We start from the raw sequence: 18,002 nt of genomic DNA, 5'->3' as shown, positions 1-18,002 counted from the left end.
ACAGCTGCCTTTGTTTCCAGTGCCCGCCTGGGGGAGCACACGTGGGGCACCTACCCCGCCTGGCTCGGCCTGGGCGCACCGCGTGCCTTCTCTCACTGTATCTACTGTACGAAGGTGTTACTGTGCCCAGTACAGATGTGGAAACTGAGGCTCGGGAGCTCAGTGACCCACCCAAGGTCCCACAGCCAGGACAGCAGGGCAGGGAGTGAGGCAGAACCGATGCTGGGCCTCTCCCCACAGTGACATGAGGCCTCGGCCAAGTATCCTTCTGCCTCTGAGGGTGTGCTCCCCAGGGAGCTCCCCTTCTGTCCTCTGGGAAGTGTCCCCTCCCCGGCCAGCCTTCCTCGGGGGGTGGGGTGCAGGGCAGGCACCTGTTGGACTGCTCCCTGACCACCTGGAACATGCTGATGTGCAGGGTCCTGTTGAGCAGGTGGGCGCTGGCCAGCTTGTAAATCCGGAACTCGGCGGCCGTGACTGCCTCGCCCTCCGGGATCTGGGTCAGGTCGAAGCGGAACTCCTTCCAGTGGGGCTCCTGGTGGCCCAGGGTGCGGTCACGCTCCACTGCAAGACGGAGTGGGGCCGCCGGTCACTTACGCTCTGGGCAGAACCAGGGGGAGCTGGGGGCCAAGGCACCTGGGTGGGGACGGCTCCGTCCTCTGCAAAGGGGCTTGCGCCCAGGCTCTGTCTCCTGCGTGCTGAGAGGGCGCGGCGGGGCCGTGTGCTGAGGTGTCCGGCACAGGGCCCGGCACACCGTGGTGCCGGCAAGAGCAGCCTCCGCTTCTGGCCCCCAAGCCCCAAACCCAGCCTGCCCCACCCATCCCCGGCTGGCTCTGGGACCCAAGGATGAGGCAGAGGGCAGGTCCCTCCTCTGGGAAGACTGACATCAGACCCAAGGCAGAAACGGGCCATGGGGGCGGGCAGGGGCAGAACCGAGTACAGTCTGAGGCCAGGGCTGTCCAGAGTCTGCCGATGTGTCTGCTCAGGAGCCTGGGGGAGAGGAAGCGTTTGCAGCTGACACTGGGGCTCGGCCTCGAGGGGTGAGAGTGGATGTGCCCCCACGTCAAGGGAGGACACTGCAGAGGAAGGGCCAGCCTGAACAAAGGCCTAGGGCTGAGGGACAGACGGCACAGGCAGGGGAAACAACAGCCATAAAGACAGCAAAAGGTGAAAGGATGGCAGGTCCTGTTTGGGGACAAGGTGAAGGAGCAAGGAGGTCAGAGGGAGACTTAGAAAGGAATAAGAGGGAGCAAGGTAGCAGTGACAGCGCCTGGTGACACCTGGTCAGGTCCCGGGGAAGCTGGACGATCCCGTGATGGGGTGCGATCTGAGCAGGCTTCCCAGGGGAGGTGCCACCTGAACTGGCCTTGAAGGAGGGGACAGAGTCCTCTGGGGCGGGGGGGAGAAGGTGGCAGGGAAGACATTCCAGGCAGAGGGGACCTCGGAGGCACAGGTGTGTGGTGCGGGGACGTCCACAGATCAGCGCTGTGGGGCACTGGCGGTGAGTCTGGCTGCGGTCTGACTCTGGAGGGCGGAATTCCGGCCTAGGAGCGTGGGCTGTGCCTCTGGCCAGTGGGGTTCAGGGTTCTGGGCAGCAGAGGTACGATGTGGTTTTCGGGGGCTGGAAGATAGGCGGAGGGGAAGGTGATGCACAGGCTGGAGGGGGAGCCGAGGCGGGCCGGTGGCCGGGCTGGTCTGTCTGGGCAGAGGCTGGGGTGGCGGATCAATCCCACATTTCCCCCGCTGCCCGGAAATGCCCAGGACAGTATATTTAGTACTGTCTCACTTTAGCCTCCTGTCACTTTCAAACGCCGCAAATCTGTGTTTCCGAAAACAGGGGCAGGAGCCGCCCAGCACCTTCCCCAAAACCCAACACTGAGATTTTAATTACACGTCTGTGAGTCTTTTTAAAAACTCTCTCTGGCTACTGGGCTCAGTGACCACAAGTCACCAGGCTGGTGGCGGAGGCGGATGTGGGGAGCGCTTCCTGTCCTCGCAGTGGGGACCGGGTCCAGCGAGGGACAGGCCAACAGCTGGGCTGGGTGGGGCCGGTGGACACACACGCTGACAGGAGGAGGTGGACACACACGCTGACAGGAGGAGGTGGGCTTTTCCTCCCCAGACCGCGCGGGAGAAATAGAACGTCCACGCGCCGACCAGGTGCTGGACACGCAGCGCATGCGCAGCCGGGAGCCAGGCTGCTTGGGAGGCAGTGTCGCCAGTGGGAGCCGTGTCCTCCCGCGCACGCGCAGGGATCGTGTGGAGCGGGGCTCTGTCCCCGCACCGGGGGACGCGTGCCATGAATACTGACACACACGTCCCCTCCTCCCTACAGACACACTCCCACTCCCACACGCACAGCTTTGGTGACAATTTCTGTGGATTCAGGGGCCGCACAGACCACCTCTGTTCCGTGGCCGTGTAAGAATCCCGGACCTGCAGGACGCCATAGGTCTAGGCTGGTGGCTCTGACAGGGTTTGGCCCAGGGCGTGAAGAAGGGTGGCTGAGGGCATCGAACACGGATCCGCACACACGGATCTGCTCCCAAGGCTGTGGGGCTGACAGGCCGGTCGTGGGGCCGCGGGCAATCTCTGCCTGCAGGCCTGCCGCTGATTTCCTGTCCGATCTGGGGGCCGAGGGAACAACCCACGAACCCGCCATCTCCACGGGAGGACCACGCTCTGCGGCCTCCCTCCCTTGCTGACCTGGGGGGCCCACGTGCGCGGGGTCAGGAGAGCCCTGTGCACCTGAACTGACCCCGGGTCCCAGCTTTCCCCCTGTGGGTTTGTGAACTCGATGAACCACCCAGTAGCTCAGCACAGGAAACTGCCCACCCTGCTGTTCCAGGCAAGCACTAGAAGGTGAGACACTGTTAGGAAAGTGATGCTTTTCATCAGAAACTGATAAAACTTCCTGGAGAGCAGCATTATACTAGACATGCCTGTAACTGGCTAAAGGGGAGTGCTCCATCTCTCTATGCTAGAGCGGTCTAGATGTACAGCTCTCCAGCAGTTGCTTCTGTGTATTAGAATAGTATTTATTTATTTTTATTTTTTTAGCGGGTGGTGGGGCACAGGGAGCAGGAATCGTAAGCAGGCTCCATGCTGGATCTCATAACCTGGAGATCATGACCTGAGCTGAAGTCAAGAGTCTTAACTGACTTAACTGCCTGAGCCACCCAGGTGCCCCAGAAACAGTATTTCTCAAAAGCTGGTGTTAAGGATCTGGATTTGCCCCTACAGTAGCTCCTGGGCCACTGCCCCTGCTTTTGCCACTAGCAGCATTGAGAAGTATAGGTGCTCTGGCCTGTAGCTGGAGCTTCCAGTCCAGCCCTGACCCTACCAGTGACCAGATACTTTCCCTGGCCTCAGTCTCCTCATCTGTGAAGTGGGGATACTAGGAGTCTTTCCACAGAGGGACCTGAAAGGGCTTTGGGAGGGGCAGGCATTATCAGGTAGGTAGGAATGATGGCCATTCCACAGGAATAGGAATTGAGAAGGGGTGCTGGCCTCCAATTTCCTCACTTCATCCCTGTATCAAAGTGATAACATCCTGCCAGCACCAGTAGAACCTTCATGTGTGACTCTCAAGAGCAAAGGGGGAGAAAAGGGACGCTTTCAATTTTCTTTTTCTAAATAAAAGTATGGAATGAAAGGTTATGTAACATAAAAATGTATTAATTCAACTGAAAGGCATTTGGATGGTTTCAAGTTCCCTCCTTTTCACCTGCCTGACCTTTGTCAAGGCACTTGATTCTCTGGGCCTCAGTATTCACATCTGCAAAAATGACCATTTGATACAGGGTCCAATGAAACTGCAAAAGGCTATGTTTGCTACTGTAGTAGGTAGTTGGTTCTGGTCCAGCAAATGCTTCTAACATATTATACAGGAGCATTTCCTTCTTAGTGCACCTTCATGCAAAGCCTCCACTTCCCCAAGGTCTGGAATCTCCCAAAGATGCCCAGGCTCAGAGAGGCAGCCCCTCAGAACCACCACTGAGGCTGTTCTGGCTCAGGCACAAAACAGAAACTGACCGTTTATGAAAGTGCTGGAGATTCCAGAACATCAGAGCTCCAAGGACAGAGGTCACCACACACAGTCTCCTTCCACTTTTATACACACACAGAGATGGAACCCAGGGATCCTGACTCCCATCTGGGCTGCTCCACTACATCAGGCTGGACCTCCACCATCTGATGTTGAAAGGACAGCATAAAAATCCAGCTGGAAGTGGCCTGTTGCTGCCTCCCACCCCCCTGCCATTGTTGATGGTCTGCAGAGGGAATTTATGGGAAAAGCCAAGGTCTGTACAACGTGACTTCTTGGGTTTTCCCAGATAATTTTTTTTTGCTACCACTTATGGGGTTGGGAAGTTCATTTCCCAGTTCTCTGGCAGATCTGGCCAGGCTGAAGGAGCAGTGGGTGCTCCCTGCCTGGCCTATGTTCTAGATCCCGGCCATCTGAGCTATGTCCTGCCAGGAATCCTCTCTCTGGGGTGGCCCTGGGGGGACCACTGATGCCTGGGGCAAGATTTCTGGGTAGCCAATTATTTCCATCTGCAACATCTGGGGCGAGAATTTCTAATCTGGGGGCGGGTTCCATAATTTCACCTTTGGGCATAGGGGAAAAGACTCCTGACTATACATGCTCAGGAGGCTTTCTATAAACACTCAGTTTTCCCATTCATTTTTCCTGGTGACATCCAGGAAAATGAATTCATTTACTCCTACACATTTGAAAGCAGCGCTTCCTGTATGCAGGTCGCTACGGAGGCACTGGGGGAAACCCACTGATGTTATGGAGTTTGCAGCGCGTGGGGAAGTCAGGTAGCAAACAAGGTGATTGTATGTGAGCAGCTATGAAGGACGTCAAGGGAGGGGTGGGACTAGGGATAAGGCAGGAAGGGTGTGTGGGAGTCACTTTATGCTTTTAAGTTTATTTTGAGATAATTTTAGGTGATTTAGATTTAGAGAAAAGTCTTTTTGCAAGAACAGTATAGAAACTTCCCCTATACTCTTTACCCAGCTTCCCCTAATGATAACATCATACATAACCAAACCACAGCATAATTATCAAAACCACAAAACTGATATTGGTACAAGGCTATTAACTATAGTCTTTTCTAGAATTTTGCCAGGTTTTCCACTATTCATCTTGAATGTTCCTGACTTCCATCCAGGGTCCCACATCACATTTAGCTGCTAGGTCTCCTGGGTCTCCTCTGATCAATTGCTAATCTTTCCTTTTCTTTCATGACATTGACACTTTTATTTATTTTTAATTAAAAAAATTTTTTTAAAGTAGCCTCCACTTCCCATATGCCCAACATGGAGCTTGAACTCATGACCCTGAGATCAAGACCTGAGCCAAGATCAAGAGTCAGATGCTTAATGACTGAGCCACCCAGGCGCCCCAGGACATGGACACTTTCCAAGAGTGCTGGGCAGTTATTTTGTAGCATGCCCTTCAACGTCAGTTTATCTGACGTTTTTCCATTAGACTGAAGTTACGGATTTTGGAGAAAAATATGCACATCAAATTGGACAACATGGTGGTATTATTCCTAGTGATATTAATGGATTCTTTGATTAAGGTGCTGTCCAGGGATTCAAAGAGGCTCTGTGACCTGGGAAGAATCTGATAAAACTCAACAGTTGTTGATGCTACAATAGTCCATGACCCTGTGAGGTGGGATGGAAGCCACTTGTGGTTTTTAGCAGCCAACAGAGGCTCTTGACAGCCAGCTCCATCGAGACACCTGGGCTTGGCAGGGCATGAGTCCACCATGAGGGACAGACAATGCCACCACTGTTTCCACAGGTACCCTACTTTCTTTTTTTTTTTTTTAAAGATTTTATTTATTTATTTGAGAGAGAGAGAATGAGAGAGAGCACATGAGAGGGGGGAGGGTCAGAGGGAGAAGCAGACTCCCTGCCGAGCAGGGAGCCCGATGCGGGACTCGATCCAGGGATTCCAGGATCATGACCTGAGCCGAAGGCAGTCGCTTAACCAACTGAGCCACCCAGGCACCCCAGGTACCCTACTTTCTACAAAGCTCCATGTGGAGAAGCAGTCAGAGTTTACTTTCTTAACTCCATTACTGTAGCTCCAGGAAAATAAACAATCACAGGACTCTTGGCCTTCTCCTCCAGCCTCTGATAAAATGACCTCTGCTTTCCACATTTGGTTACGGGTAAGGATGCTGTGTGCTAGAGATGTCCTTGACCGTCATGGCCACTGACTACATTCTGCCCTTCTGTCTCTGAGGATCTGCACCTACCACTCACGGGCTAGATCGCCAGATGCCACACCCTGAGTCCACCAGCCCAACACCAACAATGGCTTTGGATATTTTTGTGACTTGGACAAAATTTAAGGGTATCCACATGATCTAAATCTGTCTTGTTTCTGACCAAAAAGTAAGACTTCAAAAGACATCCTCTTCCTTTAGCTCAGAGTGGCTGTTAAGAAAACAGAATCTTCCGTCTGCCCTCAAACCCTTCCCAGCCCCACAGGGCCCCCAGGAAGAGCCCAGGCTCTGGTTCCAGCCCCACCTGAGCTGGCCTGGCCCAACCTCATGGCTTCCTGGGCCTTCTGGCTGCAAACGCCTCCCCCTGCAGAGGCCCTCCCTAAAGCACCCTCTCCTGAGTTGCCCCCATCCTGCCCTGTCTAAAGGCTACTTTCCTCTCAGTCCAGCTGTCAAGGCCCCTCGTCCTCCTCTGACCCCACAGAGATCAGCCTGCTGGCCTCTCCCATTCTCCTGTCCCAGGGGTCCCCATCTCTGGTTCATGTGCCCCTCTGGACGGTGAGCAACTGAGGACAGGACCGTACCATGTGGGGCAGAAACAGGAGGCTCTCAGTGGACTGTTGTTGAGCTCCTTTTGTTCTGGGCGCCCAGAGAGGGGATGTGTCTGCAGGTTCTTCCCAAGCTCCCCAGGACAGTAGGGCAGCCTGCTGGTCTGGGAGTGGCTTCCACAGCACAGCGGGTCTCCACCAGAAGCCCTCACATTTTCACTTTGCTGTGGGACTGGCCCCCTTTCACGGCCAGGCTGCTGAGGTGGAGGGCAGGCTCCCCAGCATCCCAGAGGCAGAGGCACTGGTCCCATCCAGCTAGTCCTGCTAGTGACAAGGCTGAGGGGCCCCCTTCAGACCTAAAGCAAGACCCCGGTCTCCGTGGCTGGTGTGTGCCCAGGGAGGAGCTGCAAAAACGATCACCTACCAATTCTGCATCTGAAGGGCTTCTTCCTCCCACCCAGAAATCTCAGTGCTGCCCAGAGGAGGCCAAGGCTTCATTTCTAAGGTATTTTTAGTCAGTTTTCATTACTGACTTTTTTCAAGAGCTGCTTCCATAAATGGCTCTGCACTCATGATTGCCGGTCCAGGCCTCAGATGGCTTTAGACCCCAAATTAAAAGGGAACACCCGCACACTCCACCACATCAAGTCGGTCAAGGCCAAAAATAGATCCAAGGAGATTGAGCAAGGATATGATTCCCCAGTGCAAATCCGGGGAAAGAACTGAACGGTGGGAGTTTTCCAGAAAGATATGGTCACAGTGACACATCCTTCTCTCCCGTGGGGAATGGGTTCCCATGAGGAGGTGGGTTGGGTGTACCTCCCTGTCCTGGGCCTCAGCACTGGAGGAGCCCCCATGAGTGGGCAGGGGTGGGCACATTCTTTGGTCAGAGCAGAAAGGCCTTCAGGGCAAACCTGAATAGATGGGGAAACTGAGGCTCAGAGGGGCAAAGACTTGCCAGGGGTCACGTGTCAGGTTAGGGCCCTTTCAGTGGACCTTCAGACTTGATGGTGTGACATGAGTGGCCCTAGATTCCCTCTAGGTGGCGATATTGGGATGGGGGGGTCACCTGTTAATGAGGTTCTCCCATCAATGCCCCCCCCCTTCAGAATGCCTGCTGAAGCCACCTTCCTCCCGGCAGGGCCCTGGGAGGACTGGAGGTCCAGGGAAGCCTCCAGGGAGATGCTCACCCATGGTGGGCCTCCACAAAGACAGGGAGGGCAGGCCCTGCTCTGCCCCAGCTGACCAGGCCCAGGCCCCCGCCCCTGCTCTCAGCCCCTGCCTCCCCGCTGTGTTCCTCCTTCCTTCACTTTGCTGGTCTGCCCTGTGCACCTGCCACACAGGGCCTGGGGAGCACAGTGGGAGGGGGGATGCCATGAAGAGTCAGATCTGGCCCCTGTTCTCAGGTCGTTCATGGTTTCTCAGGGAGCAAGAGAAAGGGGCAAGACATGGCTCTGAATGAGGCAGGCAGAAAGTGACTCAAATCATAAGAGAAATACATTGGATGGGGGATGAGGGCTCTAATCGTGGAGGGTGCCATGGGGAGAAGGGGTCAGAGAACACTTTTCTAGAAAATATATTTGAAAGTGGTGGGAGAATTTTGACAAGCAGAAATGGAAGAGAGTATTCGAGGCAAAGGTACAGGGGTGGGGAATAACATGCCAGCTCCCATTTTTTAAGCACCGAACTGTGTCAGGCATCACACTGGGCATGTTACACACACCATTTATTAATGCTTACCTAACTCTATTAGTCATCTATTGCTATTTGTAACACAGTAACCCCAATGTAGCAGCTTAGAACAAGACACATTCATTATTTCACATATTTCTGAGGGTCACGAATCTAGGCACTCAGCGGGGTAGGTATGGCTCAGGGTCCCTCATGAGGTGAGAGTCAAGTTGCTCACTGGGATGAACAAATCTACTTCTAAGCTCACTTATGTGGCTGCTGGTGGCAGGCTTCTGTTCCTCACTATGTTGGCCTCTCCCTGGGGTAGCTCATGGCATTCACAGCATGACTTCCCCTGGAATCAGCAGTCTGGCAGTGGTGTGGAGAGTGGCCGGGTGTAGGACCCAAGATGGAAGCTGCAGTCTTTTAAAACCTAATCTCAGAAGTGACATATCATCACTACTGTCATGTTCTATTGGTCACACAGAACAGCACTGGCACAGTGTGGAAGGGACCTACACAAGGGCATGAATACCAGGAGGCAGGATCACTGAGAACCAGGCTGGAGGACACAACAACTCAGTGGAAGAGGCATTATTCACTCCATTTTATAGATGAAAACACGGATGATTAGGGAAGGTAACTGATTTCCATGAGTTCAGGGAGCACCCAAGGTGGGATGAGAGTCTAGGTATGTCTGACTCCAAAGTGTGTATTTTCCCCTCATTCACAGCCTCACCACACTGGGGACATGTCAAGGGAACACCATGTGGTTCAGCTGGACTTGAACACTGGACACGGAGTACAAGACTCGAGGAACTTGAATGCTGGCATGAAGGGACACACAGAAGGAATCAGAGCAAGGAAGTGTCTTGAGTGGATTTTCACTTGAGGCACTGGAGTTCCAACACACGCCGAGAGCTTTTTCACCTCCGTGCCTCCCCTCCACCTAAACATCTCCTCCCACCTCCTTCTGACCAAATTCTACCCTTCTTCAAGGTCCAGCATGAATATTACCTCCTGCCAAGGCTTCTCAGTCCTCCATCCAGGAGCCCCTTCCTCCTCTTCTTCTGGCCTTGTTTGTCTCCCACAAAATGAGAGGAAGACCTCGTCTGTCTTCTGCTATACTGAACCGTCCTCCTCCTGTTTGTCGAATGGGTGAGTGGCCATTCCTCCTGCTTTGCCATAATTTACACTGAGTTCTCAGAGTTGGGCCTATCTTTCCCACTATAACGAGCAGAACTTGGGCTGGGGCTGTACTTTGGAATAGGCCTCGGGATAACTAGGAAGGGGAACAGCACACAGTGGGTTCCTAGTAGTGTTCGTTAAGGAATGGCTACAGACCCAGCAATCCACCTTTCTCCGTACCCAGGTCTTGTGGTCTTCGGCTTCCCCAGAACCCCTACTGTATCCAGAGCCCTTGGCTGCTCAGAATAAAAGGTCACTGCTCAGGGCACAGAGCCAGCAGCTGAAGGAAATTACCAGGTTTTACTTCTGGTCTTGTTACTAACTAGCTGGCCTTGGGCTAAAAACAGACAAAGCTAACATTTATGGAGCATTTACCAGGCACTGCTTTAGCACTCATTTAATACAGCAATCCTATGAGACAGGAACTATTATCTCTCCCATTTTACAGATGAGGAAACCAAGGCACAGAGCATTACATAATTTACACAAAAATCATATAAAAAATCGTATCTTAGGTCAGGCTTCCTGAGCAAAAGTCTCTGAGTCAGGAGGTTTGGTGGAGAGTACTCTCTGTAGGGAATGGAGGGAGCAGGACTGAGTGCAGCTGAACAGTGATGCGACCCCACAAAGGCTTCAGCCCATTCCACCTGCACAGGGAGCTCTGGGGCTGGGGGCCATTCAGAGCTGTCCCTCCTTGAGACAAGGGGGCTGGACACTTATACCCCCATAAACCAGTCGTTAAATGTGGGGTGCTGCCAAGGAGTGTGGCTAACCTGGCGTGAGCAGCTCCTGTGCACTAGCTGATGGGCGCCTAGAGAAGGGCTCGGCATTCAGCAGCCCACCCCCCAGGCGGCTCACTCCTGAAGAGAAGACGTGGGGAACACCACAGCAGCCACCACAAACAGCAAGCGGCAGAACGGGGATCTGAACCCAGGCAGCCCGATGCTGAAATGGTGCTCCTTCCCACTCAGCTGCAGGTCCCCAAGTCGGTGGTCAGGCTGGGCAGAGAGGATGCGGATCGACACGGCAGGCCCTTCCCGCGTAAGGCCGGCTGCTCTTACTGAGCACGGCCAGGCACCTGCTAAGTGTTTAAATGCCTTAACCTATTTAAGTGTTGCAATACGACACAGGTACATTATCCCGATGTTAAAGGTGAGGAAACTGAGCTGTGGGGACTCTTAGTAACCTGTTCAACATCTCACAGCTCTCGAGTGGCAGCCCAGCATCGAAACCCGGTGTGTCCTCCTCCAAAATAACCCACCACTCTGGCCTCCCAGCTGCAGGGCCGAGCCTCCTCACTGCTGTGATCCACTTTTCACATCTGCCCCTGTGGATCTGGGGACCCAGGAACGGGGCCAGTCACTTATACTCCCTGAGACTCCATTTCCTCCCCTGCCAGCTGGGGGTGGTAGTAGTTATTTACCCCCGAAGGGTAAGAAAACACTGAGGGGATGGATGTGGGGAAGGAGGCAGTTATCAGGGATTCACAGGGGACACCATCCTGGTGGACCGAAAGGGTTTTAGAGAAAGGAGAACCACCTTCAACTCTTGGAAAGAGAAACCTTTGAAAACCAACAAAATGCAAAAGTGACCTGTGAAATGAAGACAATATTTGCAAACCACATATCCGATAAGGAACTAATATCCAAAATAGATAAGGAACTCATACAACTCAATAGCAAAAAAAAAAAAAAAAAATCCAATTTAAAAATGGTTAGAGAGGGGCGCCTGGGTGGCTCGGTCAGTTAAACATCTGCCTTTGGCTCAGGCCATGATCCCAAGGGTCAGGGGATGGAGCCCCTGCTCGGTGGGGAGTCTGCTTCTCCCTTGACCTCTGCCTGCCACTCCCCCTGGATGTGCTCTCTCTCTCTCGCTGTCAAATAAATAAATTTTTAAAAAAATCTTTAAAAATGGGCAGAGGAACTTAATAGACATTCTTCCAAAGAAGACATACAAATGGCCAACAGACAAATGAAAAGGTGCTCAACATCACTCATCATCAGAGACATGCAAATCAAAACCACAATAAGCTATACCTCACACCTGTAGAATGGCTATCATCAAGAAGACAAGAGATAACAAGTATTGGTGAGGATGTGGAGAAAAAGGTGCACTTATCCACTGTTGGTAAGAATGTAAATTGGTGCTGCCACTGTGGAAATCATTATGGAGGTTCCTTGAAAAACTGAAAACAGAACTACCATATGATCCAGCGAGCATACTTCTGAGAATAGATCCAAAGGAAATAAAAACAGGATCCCAAAGAGATCTCTGCACTCCCATGTTCACTGCACATTATTCACAACAGCCACAATATGGAAACAACCTAAGTGTCCATCAACAGATACGTGGACAAAAAAGATGCGGTATGTACATATGATAGAGTATTATTCAGTCGTGAAAAAGAAGGCAATCGTGTCATTTGTGACAACATGGGCTGGACTTTGAGGGCATTATGCAAAGTGAAATAAGTCAGACAGAGAACGACAAATACTGCATGGTGAAATCATGCTATGCTAAGTGAAATCTTAAAAAAAAAAAAAGTCAGAATCATAGAGATAGAGAGTAGAAAAGCAGGTGCCTATGGGTGCCAGGGGCTGGGGATGTACCAGGAGATTGGTAAAAGGGTACAAACTTTCAGCTATAAGATGAATAAGGTCTGAGGACCTAATGTAAAATATAAGGACTAGAGTTGATAACACAGTAGTGCATAACTGAAATCTGTGAGGTGATGGATGTGGTAATTAACTAGCTGGGGAGAATCCTGTAACAATGCCTATGTGTATCAGGTCACCACATAATACACTGTAGATATCTAATAATTTTATATGTCAATTATACATCAATAAAGCTAAATTAATTTTTAATAAGAGATGCCACCTTTGGGCATATGGTCACATTAATAGCTTTTCAGATGGACAAAGGATTTACTGTTAAATGAAAGATGAAGTAACAAGACAGTAGGCATTTATGTCCCATTTTGCAAAAAAAAAATAATAAGGGCGCCTGGGTGGCTCAGTCGTTAAGCGTCTGCCTTTGGTTCAGGTCGTGATCCCAGACTCCTGGGATCGAGCCCCGCATCAAGCTCTCTGCTCTGCTTCTCCTTCTCCCACTCCCCCTGCTTGTGTTTCCTCTCTTGCTGTGTCTCTCTATGTCAAATAAATAAATAAAATCTTTTTTAAAAATAACAATAATAAAATATTAGTATCTGTATTGATAAAATGTCAGGGCTAGCTGGGGAGACTACACCAAAGGATTAAAATGCTGGTTTTCTCTGAAACGGAGAGAGGGTTACAAGGGGCTTCCATATTATATGTTTCTGAACATATGGTCTGATTTTCTATAATGAAATTCTACAATGAATCTATACGATATGAATTTTTTACAATGAACATTCATGAGTTCTATAAAATCCCGAAATAAAGATATTTTTAAAATGAGATTCTCAGTTTACAACATACAATCAAGACCGTCCAATTCAGCAACACTTAATGCACCTAATGATGGGCCAGGCCCTCACCTGAGTGGAGAGGCAGCTTCTATATAGAAGAGCAGAGGAGACAGGGAGCTGGGTGGCCTTGGGAAAATCACCTAACTTCTCTGAGCTTCACTCTCCTCTTTTCAAAACACAGATGTGACCATAACTGTGATGCAAATGAAGGCACAGACCTAGATGTTCTGGGCCCGTGGTCCTCACCAGGAACCATCTCACACGGTCCCTGAACAGCCCCGCTGGGTGGGTACCCTGAGTGCCTCCATTTTACAGAGGAAGAAACTGTGGCTCCTGGAGGTGGCCTGGAAGGCCCAGATCACACTCACAGCAGGCGGCGGCATCAAGATGCAGATTCTGTCTGAGTTCCAGGTCAGAACCCCCCACCTAGGTCCGCTCTGCCCTCCCCTTGTCCCTCTGCTCCTGGCTTCCAGATAGGGGGTGTCACCATCTAGACCACTCGACAACCATCTCTGTGGTTTATGCATTTACTATTTGCTCCCCCCAGAAGGCCGGTTCCACGAGGAGGGACTTGGTTAGGCTCACTGGCACATCCCAGTAACTAGGACTGTGCCTGGCATGGAGCGGCTACCACACAACTATTTGTTGAGCGAATTCATGAAAAGTGAAAGAATTCCCTAGTAAAGAACCGAAGAGGGACACCTGGGTGGCTCAGTCCGTTGAGTGTCTGCCTTCGGCTCAGGTCATGATCCCAGGGTCCTGGGATGGAGCCCCACGTCAGCTCCTTGCTCAGCGGGGAGCCTGCTTCTCCTTCTGCCCGCTCTGCCTGCCGCTCTCCCTGCTTGTGCTCACTCGCTCTCTCTGACAAATAAATAAACTCTTTAAAAACAAAAAAAATTCTTTTTAAATAGAGAAAAAAAAAAAAAAGAACGAAAGTGACCCTGGGGTCATGGAGACCAAGCATTGCCCCTTCAAGGTCACAGGGCTCAGGAGGACGTGCGCCAGGTCCCTCATTTCCACTAAGCCCTGCCGCTCCCCAGTCCAACACCTCAGCTCAACAGCCCCGTCCTCGGCTGCCCAAGGCTTGGGAGTAAGTCTGGTCGGAGAAGGGTCGGGACAACAGTGAAGACGGCTCCGTGCATTTCTGGCTAGACCTCTGACTTCAGGGCTGTTTGTGCCTCCGTTTCTCAACCGGGAACACGGCACCTGCTGTCCCTCTGACTCAAGGTGGAGAAGGACCAGGAGGAACACGCAGAGCTCGCCCTTCCTGCCTCATTCCGCCCTCACCACCGGCTGGGCCGGCCCGAGGTGCCCGAGGTACCCGAGGTACAGCCAGTCAGACCCACGCTCCAGCCCAGGGAAGGGGCTGGTGCTGTGAGGAGCTGTCCCCAACACAGGGCCACGGGGTCAGGGCTGAGAGGCCCCTCGTTTTCTGACACATTGCTGTGGACTGGACGAGAAAACAGAGGCCCAGGGAGGGAAGGGAGGTGACTCGGGACAGGAAGGAATCCGTGGCGGGTCCAGGCGGTATAAGAACGTGAGTGTTGCCTCCCAGCTCAGGGCTCTCCTCTCCCTGAGCACAGGAACACCCAGGACAGACCCCGTCTGCTCCACATGGGTACCGGCCCCCATTCCCGTGTCCTGACCAAGGGGAGCCAAGAGCGTACAGTCTGAGACTGACAGGCCAGGCAGGGGCCCCAGCTCTGACCACAGCCCCGGCCTCCCTACAGAGACACCATCAGCCATGACACGGGCTTCCTCAAGCATCTGCTCGGGCACAGAGGCCTGACCGGCGGGCCGGAGACCTGTGACAGGCCCGCGGCCTCTGGGTCCCACCGGCTGCCGTGGGTGGTCAGGGGCCTGGCAGGCACCAGGTCTGGCTTCTCGGGACCCAGATGAGGCCAGTAGGAGAGGTGGAGCAGGAGACACAGGTACCAGAGCCCGGGCGTGGGCGTGGATAGCGCAGCGACTCTACCATTAGACTCCGTGGTGGTTCAAGGGCCTGGGGCCTGGGCCTCCAAACAAGCAAAGAATCCTGCTAGGTGTCTAACCCCCCACCCCCCGCCCCCACAGCCTAGGTAATTACCAGTTAAAACCACTCAAACTGAAAGAGTTCTACTAGTGCAATTAGCACATCAGAATAAAGAAGGCCCTTCTGACAGCTGGCTGGGCCCGCCCACAGACTGGGCTTCCACCGAACAAAGATCTGCCTGTTAATCCCACAGCGTCCGAGGCCTTAGATCTTAATGAAACACGCACAGACAACGTGGGAAGAAGCTGACATCTGGAATCCACAGGCCCTGGATGATGTCATGGATGTGCTGTGTGGCCCTGGGCTGGCCATTTAACCTCTCTGAGCCCATGAAAAGGGGGCTGGTAAAAGAGCTTACGTGTTACTAGATGGATGAAACAAAGACTCTTCAGGCTATAGAACTTCAAGTGCTAGTTTTTATTCTAAAAATAGGTAAAGGGACGCCTGGGTGGCTCAGTTGGTTAAGCGGCTGCCTTCGGCTCAGGTCATGAACCCCGGATCCTAGGATGGAGTCCCACATGGGGCTCCCTGCTCAGCCGGGAGCCTGCTTCTCCCTCTGCCTGCTGTTCCCCCTGCTTGTGCTCGCGCTCTCTCTGACAAATAATCTTTTTAAAAAATTAAAAATAAATAAATAAATACTAGAAATTGGTATAGACAACTTTTGGTTGGCTTTTAAAATCTGTTTCTGGGTTGCACATAAGAAGTGTGGGACATTCCCAACACACCCAGCCAAGGCTGGGCAGCAGCGGGGAGGGACTGGGGTCGGCAGGACCAGGCCAGGTGCACCTACACTTACAAGAAGGCTGACTTTCTGCTCCTCCCATCTATCAACACAATAACCTTGACGATGCATTGATCTCTACGAGCCCCATTTTACAAGGAAGGATCTGTGACTCCAAGAAGGCAAGGGATTTGCCTAAGGTCACACAGCAGAGGCAGGAGAGAAATCAGACTTGTCTGAGCTAAGGGTGCTGCTGGATTCACAAGAGCTCCCACCAAGGCTGTGCACGCCTTGACCCAGGGGATGCTGGGGAAGCAGGACATTGGCTGGGCAGTGACTCACTCTAATGGATGTTGCCCTTAGGGACATTCTCAGGATGACTGTGTCCACAACCCCTCTTGGTTCTGAGCCCCAGGTCAGCTTGTCCTGAGGACAGGGCTCTAGCCTCAGTCCCACACATGGTCTCTTTTGTCCTGAGTCTCCCACCCTGCCCTTAACCAGGAAGGTGGCATTCAGAACCCACTGACCAAGTCCTACGCCTGGCACCCGGCTCTCAGCAGAGGTTAACAGCCACTTCCTGCTGCTCACTCCCCACCTCAGCCACCCACCAGCTGTGGGGTGTGGGGGACAGAGGTCTCCTTGGCTGTCCACTCCCCCTGCCCTAGTAGAGGAAGCAAATGGCTGAAAACCCCACAAAACCTGCTGTTGCTCCATCCCCTGGGTTTCTCTGCCTAAACCCCTCTGGAAGCTCTCTCCACCCTGAAAGCCTGCCCTCCTGACAGTAGCAATACCATCTCCTTGAGGACTGGATGTAGGGCCAAACAACCTGAGCCTGTCCTGATTGGGCCAGGGAGAGGCTGTGCTATCCTGGGCATGACACTGTCTCTCTGAGCTTCACTGTCCTCATCTGGGAGATGGGGATGAGCATCATTTCTGTTCCCAGGGTTGTGCGGAGGGGTAAGGCTGTAGGTGAAGGGATGCTGGTGGCCTTGGCAAGGGTCCTGTCCCCACCTCAGCCTGAGCGGCAGTCCTTGAATCCCCAGATCCAGTCTGGTGTCTGCTCCAGCCCAGACCCCTGGCCCTCACTGGCCACAGACAGGAAGCAAAGCAGATAGGGGACATTCACGACTAGATTAAAGAGCATTTAGTAATGGGAAAGACATCTTTGAGTACTCTAACCACAAACGGCTCCACGACTTGGGAGAAAAAAATTCTGCAGAAAGGAAAGGCTGGGCTTTGTGTGGAAGAATGACGAGGGTCCAAGGGGCTTACTGGGTCCTTCCACGGGCCTGGACACTCACTGCATGCCAGCCATGTCCCAGGTGCTAGGCCCAGGGTGACAAGATCAGGGACTGCCCCACTGAGCTCGGAGTCTACTCCTGCCCCGCCCGCTGCCCTGACAGCCACACCCTCACCTACAGGAATTGGGGCTCTGGCCAGGGAACAGGCAGCTGTGCACTCACGACACCTGGGTTCTCAACTCCGGTCACTTTGATGATGTGACCGGGGCTTTCCACACTGAACTTTGTCCCTCTCTCCAGTACCGCCCTTATCACTGTGACAGCATCCGGTCCTGTTTACTCATCTGTCTCCCCAGGACCAGACAGTCTTCCTGGCACTGCCCGGTCCACCCGACATGAGATGATGATCCCTACCCTTGGGTGTGTTCGGGAGCGGGACGAATGCGCACATCCCTGCGACTCACATTCGCGCCTCTGCCCCTGCCGGTCCCCCAACCCACGAGGCCCACAGCCCTTGGACTTGGTGGCCCTGAGCTCCACACTTCCCACCCCTCTGTGGGGGCGTGGCCACGACCAGGGGGCACCTGTTCGCCGCAAGGGCACACACTGGCCAAGCTGGTGCACGGGCCCCTGCCGCCCGTGCTGGGTCCCGGGGGCCCGTCCGCACCGAGGCCGCACGGTCACCGGCGCCCCGGACGCCCAGCCGGCGGCCGCACTCACCCATGTTGACGAAGCTCATGACCAGGTCGGCGCGGCCCGGGGGCCGCTCCTGGGGGCCGCCGTCCTCGTCGTCGTCGGCGGCCATGGCGTGGTACAGGTCCAGCATGAAGAGCGGCGCCGACGCGGGCAGCCGGGCGGCGGCGGGCGGCGCGCGGGGCCGGGGCCGCCCGGGCAGCCCCAGCACC

At 53.4% G+C, this 18,002-nt stretch overlaps 1 protein-coding gene across 1 annotated transcript in view; it reads right to left on the bottom strand.

The window, feature by feature from the left end:
- Window positions 1-18,001, bottom strand: part of LOC110575420 (bone morphogenetic protein 8B) — a gene marked incomplete at its 5' end in the record, with an annotated part of 30,525 nt that extends 12,524 nt beyond the window's left edge. The window contains 2 exons of the mRNA XM_044913829.1: window positions 372-561; window positions 17,818-18,001. Coding sequence (XP_044769764.1) covers window positions 372-561; window positions 17,818-18,001 — 374 coding nt within the window. The remainder of the gene's footprint in view (window positions 1-371; window positions 562-17,817) is intronic.
- Window position 18,002: the final 1 nt, after the last annotated feature.

This window comes from Neomonachus schauinslandi, chromosome 4, assembly GCF_002201575.2.
Source record: "Neomonachus schauinslandi chromosome 4, ASM220157v2, whole genome shotgun sequence".
Lineage (NCBI taxonomy): Eukaryota > Metazoa > Chordata > Mammalia > Carnivora > Phocidae > Neomonachus > Neomonachus schauinslandi.
The sequence above is the reverse complement of the archived record's forward strand: the minus strand, read 5'-3'. Positions and strand labels throughout refer to the sequence as shown.